A 20,933-nucleotide genomic window follows, 5' to 3' on the forward strand; every position below is an offset into this window, starting at 1 on the left:
TTTCATCCTATTAATTTGCCATTGATTATTTTGACTTCAAATTTCCGTATTAACGATGTATTGAAATTGCATAGTCTGTACTAGCAAATTGTAGTGTTTGAAAAATACTATAACGAGCAAATTCCATCAAAAAGGTTCATTATAGTTGTTGGCTAACTTGCTTCATTTATATTTTACTGCTTATGTAAAAATTTCAGCAAGCAACAACAAAATGGCGCCGAACGGGAAGAACGGTAAGATGGCGGCCAACGGCAACGGAAACAAGATGGCTGCCAACGGAAACGGAAACGGCAAGCCCAAGCACCCGAACAGCGCCGCGCAATATTACCACGAGACGCGTTCGCTGCAGCGGCCGAGGCCGCCGCAACCACAATATGGGTGAGTTGCTTGGAACTAGAGTTGTCATATGTCCAATGATATTATAACTATAGTTATGGCTTACCCTAACATAACAAGCGAAAAAAATGGACTAGTTACGATATTACATTTTTTTACCGTACATTTGCGACCCACAAATTATAATAACTATAATACTGGTTCCGTCGGTCTCTCGTTTTGAAATCAAACAAAATCCTGTAGTAGGTATCCGCCCAATTGCCAATCAACACACTGCTCCTGTGAGTGAGACAGCGCTATGCACGTATAGGTGATGTCCCGCTCACACACCAGCGTTAGGTAGTCACATAAAATGTGGATTTCCGTCAGAGAAGGGTCCTTATGCTTCATCTGCAATAAGGACGTTTCTATCAGAATTTCTGTTGGAATTTCAGATGGAAAAGTCCTTAATGGTAACATTCCATTTCTAATCGCAGCTGCTCAATATATCAATTTTACTATGGAAATTGACAATGACAGCGACGCGTTCAGTACCGGTAGTGCAGCTGCGGTTAGAAATGGAATGTTACCATAATGCACTTGAAGCAAAGCTTTATGGAAAGCTACAAATATTATGTGGTATTTATATACGACGTAGCGTACCTATTAACCACTGGTTTTTTGAGGAAAAAAGACCGGTAGGCAACATCGAAACGAAAATAAGGTAAAACCTAGAATAAACTATTTACTTACCTAATAAATTGTTAATAGTTCCAATGCTGCAATGTTGTCGTTCTAATAATATTCGAAACTAAACTATAACAATCAAATCACAATCTACAGTTTTTGAAACGTACTCGTAAATAATAATCAATTCTATTTTTATCCTAACCCATAATGGGTAACAACCGTTTATATTCCCGCCCTTATTTTTAAAGTGTCAACGTCAATAAGGATGGATCAATAAGGGTAAAAAAGAGGTTTGCCAAGCAGCGAGGAATTTCGCCGAGCCTTCTGTGCGACCGTGTGGCCTAATGGATAAGGCGTCGGACTTCGGATCCGAAGATTGCAGGTTCGAGTCCTGTCACGGTCGAAAAATACTTTTTGTGTTTTTTTCTTATTATTTGAAGCTGTTGTTTTTTTATTACATACTTTTTATTAGATTTAATATCACTTTAAAAATTTTGTGCAAAATTGAGCAATAAGCATTTGGTTTTTTCACTGGCTTCGTTTTTTAAAAAAACTATTTCTAATAGGACAAAATAGTTCAAGTTTAAATAAAGCAGAATTTATGTTAATAGTTATTTGTTTTACAAGGGGGCAAAGTTGTTGTTTAACCGCTCGTGCTAATATTGATACCCGAGCAAGCGAAAGATTCCAAAATTGAACCACGAGCGTAGCGAGTGGTTCGAAAATGGTATCTTGAGCGTTGCGAGGGTTTCAAAGCACGAGGGTTAAACAAAATTTGCCCCCGAGTGAAACACAAAATTTTTCACCACACCAACCCAAAGCAAATATTAAACGTAAAATATCAAACAAAATCAAACCAAATCAAATCCAAATGAATGTTATTAAATATTTATCATCCAAAATCATCATTTAAAAGTCAATTCTACCAGCAAACATAAGAAAACAACTCAAAATTTGCATTTGATTACTTTGCCTCACATGTGGATAAAATGCAACTTTGCTATCAGTTTTTGAAGTGCAAAGTAAGCCTTTCCGAGCTGGTGTGGTGAAAATATATATACCTACTGCAGATTACTCTATACTTATAGATCGTAAAACCTACAATACTAATACTAATACATAAAATACGCGCTTGCAACCCTTCTGGTGTTGCGGGTGTCCATGGACGGCGGTAATCGCTTACCATCCGGTGATCCGTCTGCTTATTTGCCTCCTATATCATAAAAAAAAAGAATTTATTTTAGGGCGCGTTAACATTTGATATGTCGCGTTTTTTCAATATGACATTTTTAATTGAACTTTGTTCTTACAGAGTTAGTTTAGACGGACTCTAAATCACATTTTAACAACGAACCTTAAGGGGCTACCCCACGCCAATGACCTTCGATCTGAATCCCTTAGTTTTCTAATGTTTTTTCTAGCTTATTATATTAACAGCTACGGCTTTAAGCATTATAGTATCCCATATTTACTTCAAAATTCATTGTGTTCGAGATATTTGGCTTCAAAGTTGAACAATTTTAGGCTAAAAAACTGGTTTTCTGGTCATAACTTTTTTATTAATTAGTTTAAAATTAAAACCCTGGACACGTTTTTGGAGACGTCAAAGACGAACCCAAATATGTAGATTTCGTACATGTAAGATCCTTCACTGCAAACTAGATACGAAAAAAGTGTTTTTTTAGTCAATGTTAAAAAAATTCATAAAAAAATAAGTATTTATTACTTTCAAAATCCGGTGGACAAAACCGGAGATAAAATATTGAAAAACCGATAACCGTTTGTCTTATAACTCTATCTGTAGTGCAAAAAAAGGAGATACGATTCAAAACTTGCCAAAAATCGATGAAAACCTCGGGTAGCCCCTTAAGTACGACTGTCCTTTTTTTATGAATAAGCCCACCATATTCATCTCTCTAGCAATGTTTATCACAAAGGTATTGATCGTAAGTTTACATTTGCAGGTACTCGACGCGGCCCGACCGCGCGACGTACTCGCTGCCGCGTGGCCGCGACATGTCGCAGCCGGACTTCTACTTCATGCCGTCGCAGCGCAAGTACGAAGGTGAAGTCGTTAGGGTCTACGTCGACTATAGGGACAGGGAATAATTTAACAATGCTTGAATATTGTACCCCTGTAGCAATTATCCTATGCTTTATATAACGAAACGAAAATGAGGTAGTAGTATTGCCCCATAAAGCAATGCCGTACGGGTAGACAAGGTTAACATATGCATAGTAATTGAAGGTGGTTAAAATTGAGTATAGGGACAGGGAAAACTAACTAAACGAATTTATATTGCCCTTAATATTAGGCCCTTATAACACAATATCCCTTGCGAAAACAAGGGCGCAGTTATACCGCACAAGATGATGCCGTATGGTATACTAGCCTAACATATATGCATAATACGTGAAGGCTTATATTGAATATAGGGATAGGGAATATGAACAAAATAAATGCCTTAAAGCGCCCTATAACGAAACGTGGGTTACGTGGGATAAGTAAGTAGTACCCCATAAGATAATGCCTTATGGGTATACTAGCCTAACATGCCTAGTACTTGAAGGATACAAATAGAGGGACAGGGTATATGTAGTAAAATCGTAAAAATATACCTCTATATTGAAATACGACACTTACTACCCCCACTTACTCACCTACCTACTTAGTTATGGGGATACTTTTTCCCCATAACTTAACGCCCATAACTTATGGAACTTTACGGATTTCGACAAAAAAGGCAGTAAAGAATTTACGTTTTATTTGAAAGTACAAACAACAATTCTACATTCTTTTTTTGAAGTATTTAGTTACATATGTGGGAAATTTGTAAATGTGTATTTATTTAATGACATTTGTCTAGTTGATCGAAAAAGTGTCTACGCTTTTGAGAAGATCCCATTTTCTATTGAGCATCATATTTTTAACTTTTGGTTATGTACTTAGCAACTAGTGGTTATTTTAAGTTTTAGACAGGTGAACAGCTTTAATGTAGTATAGTTAGTTGGTTGTAGTTTGAAATGTGCCAGTGTATTTAGTATTGGGATTTTGTAAATACTATATTATTTATTTATGTAACAGTTTTTATATTTTCTTATATCACAAAACAATCGGGTAACGAAAAATCTAGATGCTTAAATAATGTAGTATAACATACATTTTAATATTTAAATTTGTAACTATTGCTCGGAGTAAAATAATAATAAAATCTGCTAATATTGTACTTTTTATATTACATATACGTATAATAATGCTTGCTAACATTACCAATATAGTAGGTATCTGTCTCAAAAAGCTTCAATATTGCATGGAAAAATATCTTCGTTATTTATTAATAAAAATATCTAAATATACATATTGCATGAAAATATATCAATTTGAACTTTGAGACAAACAAAACAAAAATTTCAAAATTATAATACTTGTATTGTAACATACTAGAAGTATACGAGTCTGTATTAATATTATATTTAGAATATATGCGTGTATAATCACAAAATTAATGGCAAGTAAGTAATTGTTATTTTGGTTGTTAATGTGGCTTTCTTTTAGAAGCTTTTTAGCAATGCACTAATTTTATTTTTGCACTAGGATATAAATTGATAATTGTACATATTATTTGGCATGTTATGTTATGATACTTATAATATATATTATTAAGAAATTACAGAACAAAAAACTAGGGTACGAGTTTTTATTGTTAAAAATATATTATGATTTTAGTAACGTATCTTCTTATTTTAACATTTAATATTACTAACTAATGCTTCAAAAAGTAGTTGAGTAGAAAATGGTTTGGTGATTTGCACATAAAATAATAATATTACATTTAAAACCTTTAAATTCAACATATCTCTTCAACATTAACAAAAATAACTTTCTGTAAATAATTTTCTCGTGATTTATTTCAACTATTTATTTTTTTCCAGATTTTTGACGGAGTTGACGGGCGATAATTTCTAGTTACCAATAATTCTTTTGCACCGAACATTTTATGTACATTAGGACATTCCCACTTTATTGTATTACTCCCAAACCAGATCTAGTCTCGTGTCACAGTTTTAAAATAAGTTATTTTATTCACCTCTTTACTCTTAAGACGACATATTGTAAATAATTGCTGTATATTGCGATATATCTATATATATATGGAGCAAGTGGCGGGTTCTTTAAATATAATTAATTTTAATGTGAATGTACCTTCGAAGAATAGTTATATTAAAATATTATGTGTATTATATTAGTACCTATATAAACGTTGGAAGAATACTTGACTATTTTGCTGATTTTACCTTAGGACTTCGATCAAATCTTTTAAAGTATCTCAATCTATAATCATTACCTATTAATTTTTTTATTCGAAAATATACAAATTTTAAAATTAACCAGGTTAAAAAACCTATATGACAAGAAATTAAAGTTAAGATTGAAATGTCAACTTATAGGACACTCAAAAACAATGGAAACAGGTTACTGTGTAACCTCTGTATCTATACAAAATTACCCGTTTTCGTAATTCTTGAAAGTTATTTATAATTTTGGATCCTTAAATAAAAATCATTTTATTAGACCTGATGTTAATGACTATCATTCATTAAACGATCGTTAACATTTTATGACGAAGATTTTGTGATTGTGTCATTTTAATTGAGTTTTTTGAGGTTTCACAAAATATATTAAGCATGAGGTTAAAATGTTCAATTATTATTCAAATTTGTACTTAATATATCAATAAGTATTTTGCTATAGGATTATTTTATAAGTTTTGTACATATAGCGTTAAAAAATAATATTTTTTTAAGAATAAATTAACTAATATAAATGTAAACTAGATAAGTACTTTTACAGAGAGATTTTAGATTAGTAATCACAAATAAATTAAAACTTTGCTCACATTTATTACCGAAACTATTATTTGTTTAATTAATTAATTGTTAACAAAGGCTTTATTTACACGTTTAACCTAATAAAACGAACCTTATATTCTGAAATACTATCACTGCGCTCGTAGTTCTAAACAACAAGAAATGATGTATTTACCATAATCTGATTATTTTTAATAAAAATATTGCGGTTTTTTACTATTATGCCATTATTGAGTAGGTACACAACTATACGTATTTCAAAGAACAAATTCAGAATGATATTGCTGGTGAATCTCTAATTTGACTATGTGTAAATCTTTAGGTTGAATAACGTGTTAAAAGCATTTTTGTTCACAATGTTTACAGATATACCTACTGGACCTAAGATTATAACATTGAAATAAATCCGTTGTCTATATAGAATATGTTTTATTTGTTAACATAAGGAAAACAGATTCGGTTAAAAAATTCATGTACCGGGCGTAAATATTATTCTGAGGATTGAACACTTTTTTGACTATTTTTTCGTAGCTTTAGAAAAAAAACATTTTAACTGCTGTTAGTTTACTCAATATCTAATTCTGACTAGGTACAGTCACGCTCCGTGATTGTTGATCCATTTAGGGTTCTAGCTAAATTGGACATTCCATAACGTAGGTATTGAACAACCAATTTAGCTAGGACCCTAAATTGTTGTAAAACTACGAAAAAATAGTCAACGTACGACTGTTCGTACCAGTACAGTCAGCAGCAGAAGTTGATAAGCGGGCGAGGTGTTCAAAATGATCTTGACGCGACTTTATTGTTAAGAGAATAAGAGCGTGTCAAGGTAATTTTGAACACCTCGCCCGCTTAGCAACTTCTGCTGCTGACTGTACCACTCGTCTTATGTCAGTTGGATTTCTGACTAAAGTTAGACCCCCGGTAGATTCTACATAATTATAATAAGAAGACACACTGTGTAACGATTAAACAAAAGTATAATTTATTTAATATAAGTAATACAATCCATAATGTCAATCAATTATATATCACATTTCATATAGCCTTATAATATAACAGTCACCATACTTACCCAGGTACCCAGTCCCATAGTAAAACCTGCAAGTTGTAATAATCTGCAAGTTTCTTACAGACGACTCTTCATTGTTATTTGTTTGCTTTTAAATTTCCACACGTCCTGCGGACAAAGTAAAATGAACGTTTATATATTTTTTAAGTGGATAAGGCCTGATGCTTAACAGTCGGACGTAGGTATTGGTTATTTCCTAGGCGGTTGAGGATCAACGCCGATCAACAAAATCGATGAAAAGATAAAATCCTCCATTTTAATAGCAAGACCATTAACGAACCTAAGGATGGCCTTAAAATAAGGTTTAAGAGAGCCTAGGTCCCGGGCGCGGGCGCAAACGACCTAATGTAAACCTTACTTGAAAGTGTGAAGGTTACTTTGACAGCGTCCGCCATAACACCTATATTAAGTTGTCATTGGCGCTGTGGGTACGACTAGTGACGACGACTTTAGGTGTTCTGGGCGTTCAAAAGATTATCATGAAAACTTGATTACCGTGTAGGAGAGCGTGTATCCTTTTTTCCTAACCTCTGCTTCTACCTGTCTCGCCAGTTCCCCTTTTTCATCATGGAAATGACAGCCGCTATTTGAGTAGTGTGCTGTGATCGCTTTGCGGTAGCGCTGAAACAGGATTAGATATATAAGGAATTAACATTTTATGCAATCGTGGCATAATCAAGGCCACAACTTTCGATGAGTGCCCTAAACAAGGTTCGAGATTTGAAATTTTGTACAGGCAATTACATTACTTTTATTACGAGTTAATCTGAAATAGGAAATTACCTTGGACACATTAGGCCCCGAGCCGTGAACTAGGAGAGGATGGAAGAACACCGTGTCGCCGGGACTCATTTCCAAATAGACCCTGTTCTGTTCTGGAGCGGTGCCCACCTCATCCAAGATACCGTGGTACAGACGGTTAGAGTTCTGAAACGTTAATTTTGCTAAATTAAGATATACTACAACAACTTTTACGGTTGATCATCATATCTGATCGGATTTGATACCACAGAAGCTAATGCAGGGTCCCGATATTGGATCGGACAATGTGAAAACGCTCTAAGGTGGTTACCACACTGATGTGGATATACATATAGGCAAATAGAGATAGATATATCATGTTTTCTATTATTTTGTTTTTTATTTATGTGCGGGTTACTTACCGGCACAGTCCCGTGGTCATGCAGCTTGTTCTCCAAGTGTGAACCGGGTACTACGTACAGACAGCCGTTCTCGACGGTGACGTCGTCTATAGCCGTCCAGGCCGCCATGATCCACTCAGCAGGCCGGAACGGGAAGTAGAACAGGTCCTTGAAAACAAAATAAATTTAGCTGGTTGTCGCCCAAAGTGTCCAATTGCAGGATGGTCCAAAAATAGGTACGTTGACATTTTTTTTTTACTATGGCACATTGTTGATAATTTTAACAAACGTTTGTTTTGTATGAAAGCCGAAGGAAAATATTTTGAAGATTTGTGTTAATTGATTGTAGTTTTAGTTTTTAATGACATTTTGCAAAAGACTTGTAAATAAGAAAAATATTACAACAAAATGTTTTAACGTATTTTTAGGACATTCTGTGTATTAAGTACATACTTATATTATATGAAGCACCTTATTAAAACTAAATATAGTAAGAAAAAGATAACTATCTTTAGATAAGTATCTAAGTTTATTTCATTAAATACTGAACTATTTCTATATTATCTATACCATACAATAAATGTGCCGTACATATTCATAGTTAAAGCCGGTCAAACAAGTTTGTCAGTAGAAAAAGGCGCGAAATTCAAATTTTCTATGGGACGATAACCCTTCGCGCCTACATTTTTTAAATTTGCCGCTTTTTTCTACTGACGGAAGTTGCTTGACAGAGTATAGGTACCTACTGGTTTCCTATCATAAAGTAGAAAGTTTATGTTACCAATATCAAAGAAATCATTGATTATTTAGTAAGCAGGGGCTCTAATAATCTTTTAATTAATGGTCTAAGAGCTAGCCACGGCAATAGGTATGCAATTTATAGAGCAACGAAATCCCTCTAGTTAGTATGCCATACTCATGGTCTAATAAAACATGGTCTTCCATTCCCAGAGTGACACGCGATTACGTCACAATAACATTGCCACTTTATTTCAACATAACATGTTACATGGGTACATTATACCTATGGTTAGTAAGTTAAAATATTTCTTTATAATTTTATAATTTTAATTTATATGTATTTTAGCTTAAATTTTACAATAACACGTCATTTTTAATTACTCGTTAGCAATATCTTCCGATTCACGAAAGAAATTTCAGACTTTCGGGTAATTCTGTTTATACTACTGGCAACACAGGATAGCGCTGTGGACATTTGACAATTCGGATCTAGATAACTTCATGCCCTGACCGTCATCCTTGTCGAACGCGTGTTAATTGTTATTTCCTTCTCGCTCAGTGTCAGCAGTCGCAGTGTTTTCCAAACTTTTCACGTCGTAAGCTTGGTAATTAATGTGTAACTGTGAATTAGTTTTTTAAACGTTTGTCTTGTATAGATAAATAAAGTTCAATTTAATACATTAGATTTGTTTTATTTTACTATGTTTCTACATGAATAACTTAAAATTAATGCCGTTAAAATAATTTTCACCGTTGGTTAAAATTCTCCCACATTTCAAAGTTTGAGAACCTGTAAACAGCATGATGACGTAGGCGCGTGTCAGTTAGGTCATACGCGAATCTCGGAATGGAGTACCAGGCGGAGTATATTATTATACCATGTGCCATACTATCATTATTAATTAATCCGGGCGCCTGGCAGCTGTCTAGTGGTGGGTGTGGGAGTGGATGGGCAACAAAGTGGTTGTAAAATCAATTGAAGGTGTGCAATTTATAGAGCTCTGTGTTTGGTGTGATATAATAGCTAATTATGTATTTAATTCAAATATAACAATGCCAGGCGTTTTATTTGGGGGAAAAGTAGTGCCAGGCGATGAAAATACACAATCACTTGTGCGCCTGCAGGAAGTACTCACAATTGCTTTACGCATAGATTGTGAGTCAAGTGCAATTTGCTCGTGATCGAGCTCTATAAATTGCACACTTTCAATTGATTTTACAACCACTTTGTTGCCCATCCACTCCCACACCCACCGCTAGATAGCTGCCAGGCGCCCAGATTAATTAATAATGATAGTATGGCATACTAACTAGAGGGATTTCGTTACTCTATAAATTGCATACCTATTTCCGTGGCTAGCTCTCCCTCTATCATATATATAAAATTGAAAAACCAGAACGGGATAAAAACGAGGGAAGAAGCGAGATGGCGCTTTACAAATTTCTAAAAAAGTTTTTGACACGTTTCATAATCATAATCATAATCATAATCATTTATTGCATCCATGGTTTACAAAGGTGTTAAAAAAAATAATTGGGTACAGCATGGACCCTACAAGGGCGTGGCAACATATTATACGTAGTACTTAGGGTACATACTTTATATTCTATTGGGTAATTAAACTAACTAATTAAATTAAAATTAAATTATCTTATCTATTTAATTGTCCATAAACTCTTGCAGAGTGTATGGGCATTCGGTTAAAAGGTAAGTCTTCAGCTTATTTACAAAGCTATAATATTTATTTTCATTTTTTATATACTGGGGGATGTGGTTATATATTCGAATGGACATCGAGTAAGGACCTTTGTTGAAGAAATGTAGGTTGGCGGGAACTGCTTGTACAAGTTTATTGCGTATACGTAAGTTATGTAGTTGTGGTTTGGGATTTTGGGGTTTTACAAATAAGTTTTCGTGTTTTCGGACAAATTTGCAGGTTTCCATGATGTATAAGGATGTAAGGGTGAGAATATTTAATTTCGTAAAATGTGGTTTGCAACTTTCTTCATTACTTATCTTGGTTAGAACTCGTATGCATCTTTTTTGTAGTAAAAATAGGTCTTTAGCATTTACACTATTTCTCAAATACGACGCACGTATGATAAGAAAAAACTGTTCCAATCTATTATCTAAATATGGGAATAGAACTAGAGCATAAAAACTATTGCTTTCGATGCGTATTTAATTAACAATAAGCAAAAGAAATTTTCATAACAATCTTTATTTTACGACGATCGACCATTTCTCGGCAACTCTCGGTTGATTTCGTTTCGGTTGTGTTGCAGACTAGACCAAATTATTCGTAAGTTAAAGTAACCTAAATTATGTTTGTCATGTTGGTATACAGTTATTTCGGCGTTTTTTTACACGAAGTAAAATAAAAAGTGCTGTCAACCTCAACCCCAGCATACTCTTTATTATACTGTGACCTCAGTCTATAGCCCATACGAGTGACTTAAAATGCCTGCTTATGCCATATATGACTTATCAATCAAATTCATATTATCATATTATTAATAATTTGTACTTTGTTGTTTTAAATTTCTTTTTGAGTTAGGTACATTATTCAGATGACTTTCACGGCTTCGGCAAACATTGCCATTCGTTCGGGGAACGGGCTGCCGAGATGGGCCAAAAATACAAAGTTGATAGTAAGTTATAATGTAGGTAGATAAAGTGCATGCTCCGATATTTTTGAGCAACCTGATGAAAATAAGCAAATGTACAGTCAGCAGTCAGCCAAATATCGTAATATAACTTTGTTGCCATAGAAATAAGGAGCTGTTCCGATATAGTGGCGAAATACTGAGAGACCAAAGCGGCTAAGCTTCATGTGGCTCGGACACTTCTTTAGAGAGAATGGGAGAGGATCGTGCCGTGAAGAGAGCGTACTTGGGACAACAAAATGGGAGACGCCCGAGTGGACGTCCTAGGTACCGCTGAAACGACGTAGTTGCTCTAGATCTGCTCAACATCGGCCATGGCGACTGGCGAGAGCTATCGCAAGACCGAGAAACATGGCGTGATCTGGTGTCGGAGGCCAGGACTCCCTTTGGGTCGTTGCGTCACCGTAGCCGTAGTAAGTAATGTTAATATCCAGAAAGGGAAATGGGGACTCACTACGTTTGTATGAAAAGGCGATTTATGGGCGGTGGTCGTCCATATTCGTCTTAAGGCGGAAATTAATCTATTGAACATTTTTGCAACTAGGCTTATAAAAATAAATAATAATTTTATGTTGAAACAAGTTTTAAATACTATACAACCTACGTAGTTGAAAAAATACAATATTGCCTTTTATCAAATCACATCATTTTTGAGAAATTTGCGAAATCAGTTATCGAAATAACGGCTACAAATAAGAAATCCCTATCATAGTTATAATTGTCATAAACCCTGGCAGGGTTGAATACATAATAATGTCGGTATTTAACTAAACATAAGACAAACTCTTTATTTCATTTACGCGAGCGGAGCCGCGGGCCCGTCTAGTAACTATATAATATGTAGGTAATCCATTGAATACGAACGTCTCCAAGTCTTTAAATTGATCATGTGATCGTTTTAGAACAATTATGACAATGAATGACATTGCTTTTTCTCACCGAACTAGGTATAAATATGACTTGCAGAATTAAACCTGACTAGCTCTTACCATTCATTTAATATCCACGTCATCGTAATTATCCAAGATAATCGGTTAACCTTCTCTTAAATGTTGGTTCCCAACTAGAGTTAGACCAAGAAAAGTCTGCAACGATTTGATAGCATACGCAGTGCAAGTGTCATGTATAGTATATTATCAACCTGCACTCGGGACTTAATCGCGTATTTAAGTTTTAAAATTTACCTCCGACGTTTCGAGGACGGCGTTGTCCCCGTGGTCTCGGAGAAGACTGGCTCAAGTTGACATCAACATCTTCTAGCCGCGCGAGTTTTTCGAACTACCCGCACTTGGTCTTGTTTATCAGTTTGAACGTTTTGCGCACTAGGGATGTTACTCTGTCGACACACAACACTAACGATATTCGATTTATCGACTGTCGATATTCGTTTCCGCTTACATTTACTAATGACTGGATTCCATGTGTATGAGATCTTAAAACCCTCCACATGGAATCCAGTCTTTAGTGAATGTAAGCGGAAACGAATATCGATAGTTGATAAATCGAATTTTGAAGAAATTTGAAGTTTATAATAACAATTGCTAGCTATCAAAATTGTTGCAGCTTGTCTTGGTCTGACTCTAAAGCCGTAATAAGTAATTTGTTTAGGGAAACAATTGTAAGAAAAATATGGGTGTGGGTTAAAAATAAAGTCTGATGGTATAAACCTGGTGGGGTGGGTGGCGGGCCGTGCCCGGCGGTTTGTTGATAAGCATGCTGTGCATGACTGACATGTCAGCTCCGATCAGCTGTGAGAGGACATGGAGAAGACGTGGGTGCTCCGTGTAGTTGATGAACACTTCGTCGTGGTGAATTTCTTGCAGCTGTAAAGTAAAAAGTAAAAGAAATATAATTGATCTGAGAAACTAATTTAAACAGCTCTCAGTTGTTGGATTAAAATAATGTTCAGTATTAAATATGCCTAATCCCTTCTTTTTGCACATCAGCAAAAATGGGTGATTGTGAATTGTAACTACCTCATTACTTGATGAACCTAGTCATACAAGTATTAAAAATAAGACCCAGACGCCCATTTCAGACAGTTATCATAACTTGAAATACAAGCTAACATTTATTTTGTATAGCTAAAAGTTGTTAAAAATCCTTCCAAGTTATAATTTGTCACATGTAGCTTTATGAAATAGGGCCCTAACAACTGATTACAGCTGCAGTCTACATACCTTGTTGATGAGGTCCTCACCCTTGGCCCCGGTGTTGACCAGCGAGGGTTCCTTCACCACCAGGATGTTGCCAGGATCATGCAACCCTTTGCATATCTTTGAGAACTGCTGTCTGTGGTTTATAGAAGTTAAACTCGGTTAATCCCAGATGTTTAATGACATTAAAGAAATTTTTAACCAAAGTCATGGACTATCACTCTATATTAAGCTATTAAGCTACGCTCGCTATACTCGCTATTAAGCTACGTCATTACGGCATTGGAGGCAAGGCCCACGCACTCGTATGTGATATGCTGCGCGGACGGGCACAGGTGGTTGTGTCTGATGGAGGCAGAGTGAGGTCAGAGCCTATATCTACAACAATGGGCGTTGCCCAGGGGTCGTCGGTATCCAATATACTTTTCTCATTGCTTCTCAATGATCTTCCAGAAGCCATAGTAGAGGGAGAAGTATATATGTATGCCGACGACGTAGCCGTGGTAGTGTGTGCACCTGACATTGACAAACTCGAGCAATGTCTGAATAAAGTCGCAAATCAGGTGTCACAGTACTTTAGAAGCAATGGCCTGGTACTAAACCTTAATAAAACCCACTTTCTCCACTTCTATCTCGGGGGTAGAGGCCCAAGAAACCTTGGAGTGTTTGTGGATGGTGTCCAAGTGGGTCAAGTGCAGAATACCACCTTCCTGGGTTTTGGGCTCGACAGAGGACTGCAGTGGGAATCGCACATAGGCAAAGTGTGTAACAAGCTAGCAAGTGCCTGCTTTGCCCTGCGACGTCTGGCGAGAGTGGTGCCCAGGAGGGTGGTGCGGTCTTGTTACTTTGCCACTGTACACTCACTCCTACAATACGGCGCAGAGCTGTGGGGCCGCGCTGCCGAATGGGAGCGTGTCTTTCGCATGCAAAAGAGAGCCGTCCGAGCGATTGTGCAAGTGAGTCAGAGTAACTCAGCGAGACCTCACTTTAAGGACCTTGGGATACTCACTCTGCCCTCCATTGTGATTTTCCAAGTAGCTACATACGTGCGATGTCACCTTGACGAGTACTCGAGTGGATCCGATATTCATGGACGAAACCTGCGAAACGCCCGAAAACTCGTGGGCGTGAAGCGTAGATTGGCAAAATCCGCAAAACTCACCCATGTAATGGGACCAGCCGTTTACAACCGTCTGCCACCACACGTCACAGATGCGCCGTCACTGACCAGCTTTAAATTTAGGCTTAAATGATGGCTTGTAGAGCACACTTTCTACAGTTTTGCAGACTTTATGAATTAAGTTATTACCTATGTTACCGTAGGTACCTATATCTTTATTTGACATTTTATTTATTGTTTTAATTTTAATTTTATTTTAATTTAAATTTATTTTGTACTATACCTACTTTGATGTAACATTGTAAAATGACATGTAATATGAATTATTATTAATAAACGAATATGAATATGAATATCACTAAACTAAAAATTTGCTTCCTAGCATTTTCAGGCACAACAGGCATTAAAAAACCCCTCTTGTCCATGTAATAAGCTGGTCCATGTAATATTCTTCTATAACTACAATTTAATTGAGTATATTTAAGGAGTTAGTCTCAACATGAATCAACCAGCATTACAGTCTCTTTGCATTACAGTCAGACTTGAAACTAAACTAAGTTTTGAAATTGTTAAAATTATTGTATTAAATATTATACATATAACTATTATATTTGAATATATTCTTAGTGTGTATTTCATTTGCAAAGAGCTCAAGGTGAACAAGTATAATTCCAACACTTAGCATGTCAATGCAAGTTTAAAATATAAGTAAATAACAATAAACTACTTTATTCTAATTACCCGTTACAGCTAATTATCACATAAATAACAAAACACTTTATTAACATGTTCACTGCAGTACGGGGTCTAAAGACCTGTTACGAAGTATGGTTAATTACAAGTTAAACTAATTGCCGCAGTGAAGGTCTTAAATGAAGTATGAATAGTTCATATTAATGGACGCAAACAAAATATGTAAGAAGTTGTGTGAAATACATGTATTCATTTTAATACTTACTTACAACTGTACAATGTAGTGAAATCAATTAGTCCCTTTATCACAAGAAAGCCATGTTTAGCTAAATAGCTCTTTTCTTCCTCTGACAATGTGTATGTTTCTGGAATTTCGGCAAGTACACTGCAAAAATATACATATTGTTAGAATAATATAAAAAATTCTTAAAGTTTCACCTATTGTTAAAAAAAATACGGCAAATTAGTGTTTACTATTGTTTTCTAAATTGATTCATTTGGTAGAATAAACCTTCATATGTTGAACAATTTACAATTTAGAGTAGGTAAGGGTGGTTGAGCCTTGAGCCGCATTTTATATCAAGCGATTTCACATAATTATATTATTTAAGTATTTCAGACCAAAAGCGATCCATATTTTGTTAGTAACATAAAATGCGGCTTGATGCTGATAGATGTGATTCCGCCCTAAGTCCTAAGAAACCCAACACCGAAAATAAAACACGTAGGTAAACAAAGAATAACAAAGAACTTTGCCACTTACTTCTTTCGTATAACTTTTACATTAGTTCTTGTATGCTCCATATTACTGCGAGGTTACAATCAAACACTTATTTTTAATTATTTATGGCGAGTTCCAAACTTTTCGTACTTTCTCAAGTAAACTCGGTCAGTCTTGATCAAAAGTATCCTATGTCCTGTTCCTGCACATGCACTAATCACAATCAGTTATTTATTAATACACTGTTATAAAACAATTAAATTATCTGTTGAACATTGACCACAAAAGATATGTAGAATGTAGATAGCAGGAACAAGGATTTTACAAGAAAAAAACAATTCGCAAAACAACCTTTGACGTTTCTAGTTTGACGTTTGACTGCGCGTGCGCGGGTACGTTCGGAAATAGTGAATTTTATATGATACATTTTCACACGGTTGCGTTCCAAAATTACTAATTATTGTTTTCTGTGACTGATGTGGCTCCTTCTCCTACCCAATGAGTTTCTCGCGAAAATTCTTAACTATTAGGTAACGTCAGTGGCAAACAAGCCAACGGCTCGTCTGATAGTAAGCGGTCACAATAGCCTATTAACGCCTGCTACTCCAGTGGCCTATTTTATAAAGCTACAAGTTACAATTTACAAGCGGAAGTCTCGTTCTAACACATAGGGTTAGAAAGAGACTTCCGCTTGTAAATTGTAACTTGTAGCTTTATAAAATAGGCCACTGGGGTGTTACATAGCTTTATGGAATTAGGTTTTTGGTGTTAATACATATTCTAAGCATAACCCTATAAAATAAACCAAATTAATATACTAACGTAATAGCACCAGTGACCGATAGGTAACAAGTTACCCAACACTTCTATTTTTTATCCAAGAAAATAAGGATAGGAAGGCGATTTGTTAATGTGGCAATACTGGGCTATAACCGCGAAAATCGAAGTTCGCAAATTGCGGGCATTTTTCTCTGTCACTCTAATTACGCCTTCATTGGAGTAAAAGAGAAAGATCCCCGCAATTTGCGAATTTCGGTTTTCGCGGTAGCCCCTCTGTGCACTGCACAGCAGTACTTGCAGTACCTACAATACTGTAGCGTCTGTAGCCCCGACGTGACGAGACCAAAGAATATAATACTCACTAGGAGAAGAACGGTAACTCCATACAAAAAAATGTCCCCAACCGTTTATACGTTTATACTAGTGGCGCCGTCTTTGTGTACCAATGGAACTAAAGATGACAACCGGTTTAGCCTGGCGGGTATTGGTAGGTAGTAATTCTGTTGATAAACATATTTGTTATCTTCATATCACGAAATATATGCAAGATGCAAATATTACCCCTTGTTTGTGGTATTATCAATTGATTTAAATAAAAGGCATGTTTATGTTTATAACATTATATATATTATTTATTAAAAAATGTTTTACATATAAAAATATAAGTACACTGAAAACTGGCAACTGGCAACTTAATAAAAAAATAGACATTAATAAAGCGCATTCACAAAGTTTTCAGTACCTTTTATACAAATAACATTAGGCATGCCTACCTATTACACTTTACACACAGATACACTACACTTTACATACGGCATTTTACACAGATTTCCAACTTGTATTCATACATTTCTTCACGGTTAATTAATACGCTTTCCAGATGCGTTATGACTCGGTTCCTTCTGGACCCACTAAAGTTGTAAATTTCACTCTGGCTGCTTCAACAGCCGTTGCTCCGCATTTAGCACATTTTCTATGTGCATTGCTGTAATCCATGTAGGTACAGACTTACAGTCTTAAGTGGTACGTAGCGGTACACGTTGTATGTATTATTTAAAGAGTTAATAAATAAAATTTTCGTTATGAACTTTAACCACAGCAGTTGGACAGAGTCATTGACAAATATATTTTTTATTATGGTGGGTAGACGTACCTACCCTCCATATATTTTATGAACATTGATAAAGACAGTTGGAAACAAATATTCATTATAAAACTTAATCGCATGTAATTAAGTTTTAAGCGTTTTAAGTCCCGTTTTATGATTAATATTGTATAAAATTCGTGATAATTTAAATCAGAGTTGGGAGCAATGTTGCTGTAGAAAAATGTTTTTATTTTTATTACTCGCAACTTTTTCCCGGAGGCCAACGCACACATAGAAGATTAAGGCGCACACATGCGCAATTATTTGGGGACATAACTTTCTTAGGAAGTGAACAGGCCTTGGACGAGACGTGCCCGAGTCTGGGCTATAACCACGAAAATCGAAATTCGAAAATTACGGGCATCTTTCTCTGTCACTTTAATTACGCCTTCATTGAGTAAAAGAGAAAGATCCCCAAATATATATTAGATATTTGCGAATTTCGGTTTTCGCGGTGTTGTCTTACTTAAATATAGTATTAGGCCTCACACGAGCGCTTTTTCAACGCGCGTTAAAAAAAGCGTTTGAATTGGTTTGAATGACACAAATGGATACATGTGTATTTATTCACACGATGGCGGTGGCGCTTTTTATCAAGCATTGTTGGATTTTCGACTTTAAGCGTTCGCCGTTAAATCGAATTTAGCGTGCGGACCGATTCAAGCGCTTTTTAACGCACGTTGATAAAGCGCTTGTGATGGGGCCTTAAGGAAGCAGAGTTCAATAGTAAAAGTAAGGTTTGATACAATATATATACAGTGGTACTACTAAACGAAATTAATAACTAGCTTAAATCTAAAATAGGCCCTTGAGGCATTGTACCAAGGATGCTGGCGGCATTTCCTCGCTGTATCGCAATGCTGATACGTTGTGCGAGGTAGCCGCCAGCTCTTCGGTCACCAGTTACGTCAACCAGACGCTTCGCGATTTCTGCGAACAACTTATAGGTTTGATTAGATTGACTAACCTCATGTCTAATTATAGTCAATCTTTAAGGCTATTAAGCTATTCACAAAAGGACATTGTTCAATACGTATGTTGGAACCTAGCCTGAATACAAATGTTTAGGTGTTTCAAGAAAGAAGTCGTGTGAGTATATCCCCTAAAGAGACTTTAGGATGTTTCTCTTCTAAGCGGGTTATAGTAAGTAAAATGCAGTCACCAACAGTTTAATTGCTATGCAAATATCCATACTCACAAAGTATGAAAACCGTGTTTGATTGCTCTATAAAGTCGTTTAAAATTACTATTTGAAGTAATACATACCTAAGCAGTAAACTTTTTATCGCCCCCACATTCTTAAGAAATGAAAGTATAAAGGAGGATTTATCCCAACAAGGGATTTGTATTTGCTTAAGGCACCTAGAATGTTCTATAATTCAAGCTAAAATGTTTTCTACAGTTACTTAGTCATTAGCTTAGCTACTTATAGCTATTCTATTCCTATAGCTTTTTAGGAAAAGCTATAAGAATAGAATAATCTATAGGTCTAGAGACATATTTTTTGGAATAAACCTTAAAATAATACACACATGCTGCAATAAAATCTTCATTATGTACGTCCCATAATTTATTTAAAACACGGATGGCTTCGAATACGCTCCAGTGAACAGCGGAATATAGTTCAACTTATCCACAATCATGAACACGAACGGCTTGTTGGCTTGGAAGGAGTCCGGCAAACGTCTTGCCTCAAACTCCGCAGCCGACACCGCCGCTGCCACCGTCCCTTCCTCTGTCACCTCCACATCAGCCTTCTGCACCACATTCGATATGTAGAAACTGTAGTCAGATATATGCGGGAACTGAGCACTGCTGTCGAACATCAACTTCAAACCCATGTCCATTAAAAGTTCCTTAAGATTATCCAATTGGGAAGTAATCTTGAACCTAGGGATCTGAACTTGAACTGTGTCGAGTCCATTACGCTGGAAAATGTAGAATATGGACTTTAAAGTCACTCTCTTTAGCTGGTCTGTGACTTTAGCTACAGAACTGGATTGGTAGGGAAGGAATATGAGCATGGAAAATCTGTCTCCATCTCCATATGGCAGTTCTAAGACTTTCGCTTGTAGTTGATCAATAGATGCCAAGTTGTATTGCCTCATGGAGAACATCATGTTGACATCTCCTGCGGGGTTGTTTTTCTCGTCGTAGAAAGAGGTGACCTCAGTTTCTGAGGGCTCAAAGGGAATATTCCACATTCCTTTAAAATACACAGCATCCAGCAGAAGCAGATAGACTCCTTCGATGTCATTGGAGCTCACGATTTCTTGAATAGTGTTGTGGGTCGCTTGGCTCACGTAATTATTTATAGTCGCAGCTACGTTGTTGTAGTTGTCAAAAGGCAAGATCATGACGTCGCACACGCCGGTTCCGGACAGTTTTCTATGGAAAGATTCGAGAAGAGAAACAGTCTTGTCAACGAAGAGCGCAGAACTTCTTTCCAGTGTGGTCTTCGAGTTGGACACTGTGATACCTTTCACGATTTCTAAGTACCTGTCGTTGAAGCACGGGTAATGGTGAAGGCGGAGGACTCGCTTCATTTCTGCGAGGGTTTCGTCGTCTGCTCCTAAAGATGCCGATGTTAGAACAGTCCATAGCGAGAAAGGTGACGTCACGAAGTGGTTGTCGTTTTCTTGTCCCACTCTTTGTATTAAATCCAGAGAAAACTCGTAAACCGCACGGCTGAAGCTAGGGCCGGCCTTTTCAACCGTACACTGCCCTAATATCGATGGCAGACAGATGGCCAGCAAGTATAAAGAAGTGGCCATTTTGGTCGGTAGCGGACGAATGAATGGAACTACAATGTTTTTATCG

General features: G+C 36.2%; 2 protein-coding genes and 1 non-coding gene across 5 annotated transcripts in view; 2 read left to right on the forward strand and 1 right to left on the reverse strand.

Moving 5' to 3' along the window:
- LOC134801598 (uncharacterized) overlaps nt 1–5,546 on the forward strand; it is a 77,106-nt gene extending 71,560 nt beyond the window's left edge. For 2 of the 3 annotated variants that reach the window (XM_063774219.1, XM_063774231.1), the window contains 2 exons: nt 198–378; nt 2,970–3,115. In XM_063774219.1, coding sequence (XP_063630289.1) covers nt 198–378; nt 2,970–3,114 — 326 coding nt within the window. In that variant the 3' untranslated portion in view covers nt 3,115. Of the gene's footprint in view, nt 1–197; nt 379–2,969; nt 3,116–4,938 lie in introns of those variants that run through there. The other variant, XM_063774225.1, reaches the window with a different exon arrangement.
- On the forward strand, nt 1,336–1,408 carry Trnar-ucg (transfer RNA arginine (anticodon UCG)). Its single transcript has one exon. It is a non-coding gene; the product is annotated as a tRNA-Arg (tRNA).
- Nucleotides 5,547–6,836: 1,290 nt separating the features above from the next.
- On the reverse strand, nt 6,837–20,919 carry LOC134801881 (serpin B3-like). Its single transcript, XM_063774537.1, has 8 exons — nt 19,695–20,919; nt 15,731–15,850; nt 13,677–13,788; nt 13,164–13,319; nt 8,110–8,256; nt 7,730–7,873; nt 7,442–7,567; nt 6,837–7,054 (listed from the first exon to the last, which is right to left on the reverse strand). Exons 1-8 carry the CDS (start codon nt 20,885–20,887, stop codon nt 7,004–7,006), a joined length of 2,049 nt encoding a protein of 682 aa, XP_063630607.1. The 5' UTR covers nt 20,888–20,919; the 3' UTR covers nt 6,837–7,003.
- Nucleotides 20,920–20,933: the final 14 nt, after the last annotated feature.

The sequence above is a fragment of the Cydia splendana genome, chromosome 2, assembly GCF_910591565.1.
Source record: "Cydia splendana chromosome 2, ilCydSple1.2, whole genome shotgun sequence".
Lineage (NCBI taxonomy): Eukaryota > Metazoa > Arthropoda > Insecta > Lepidoptera > Tortricidae > Cydia > Cydia splendana.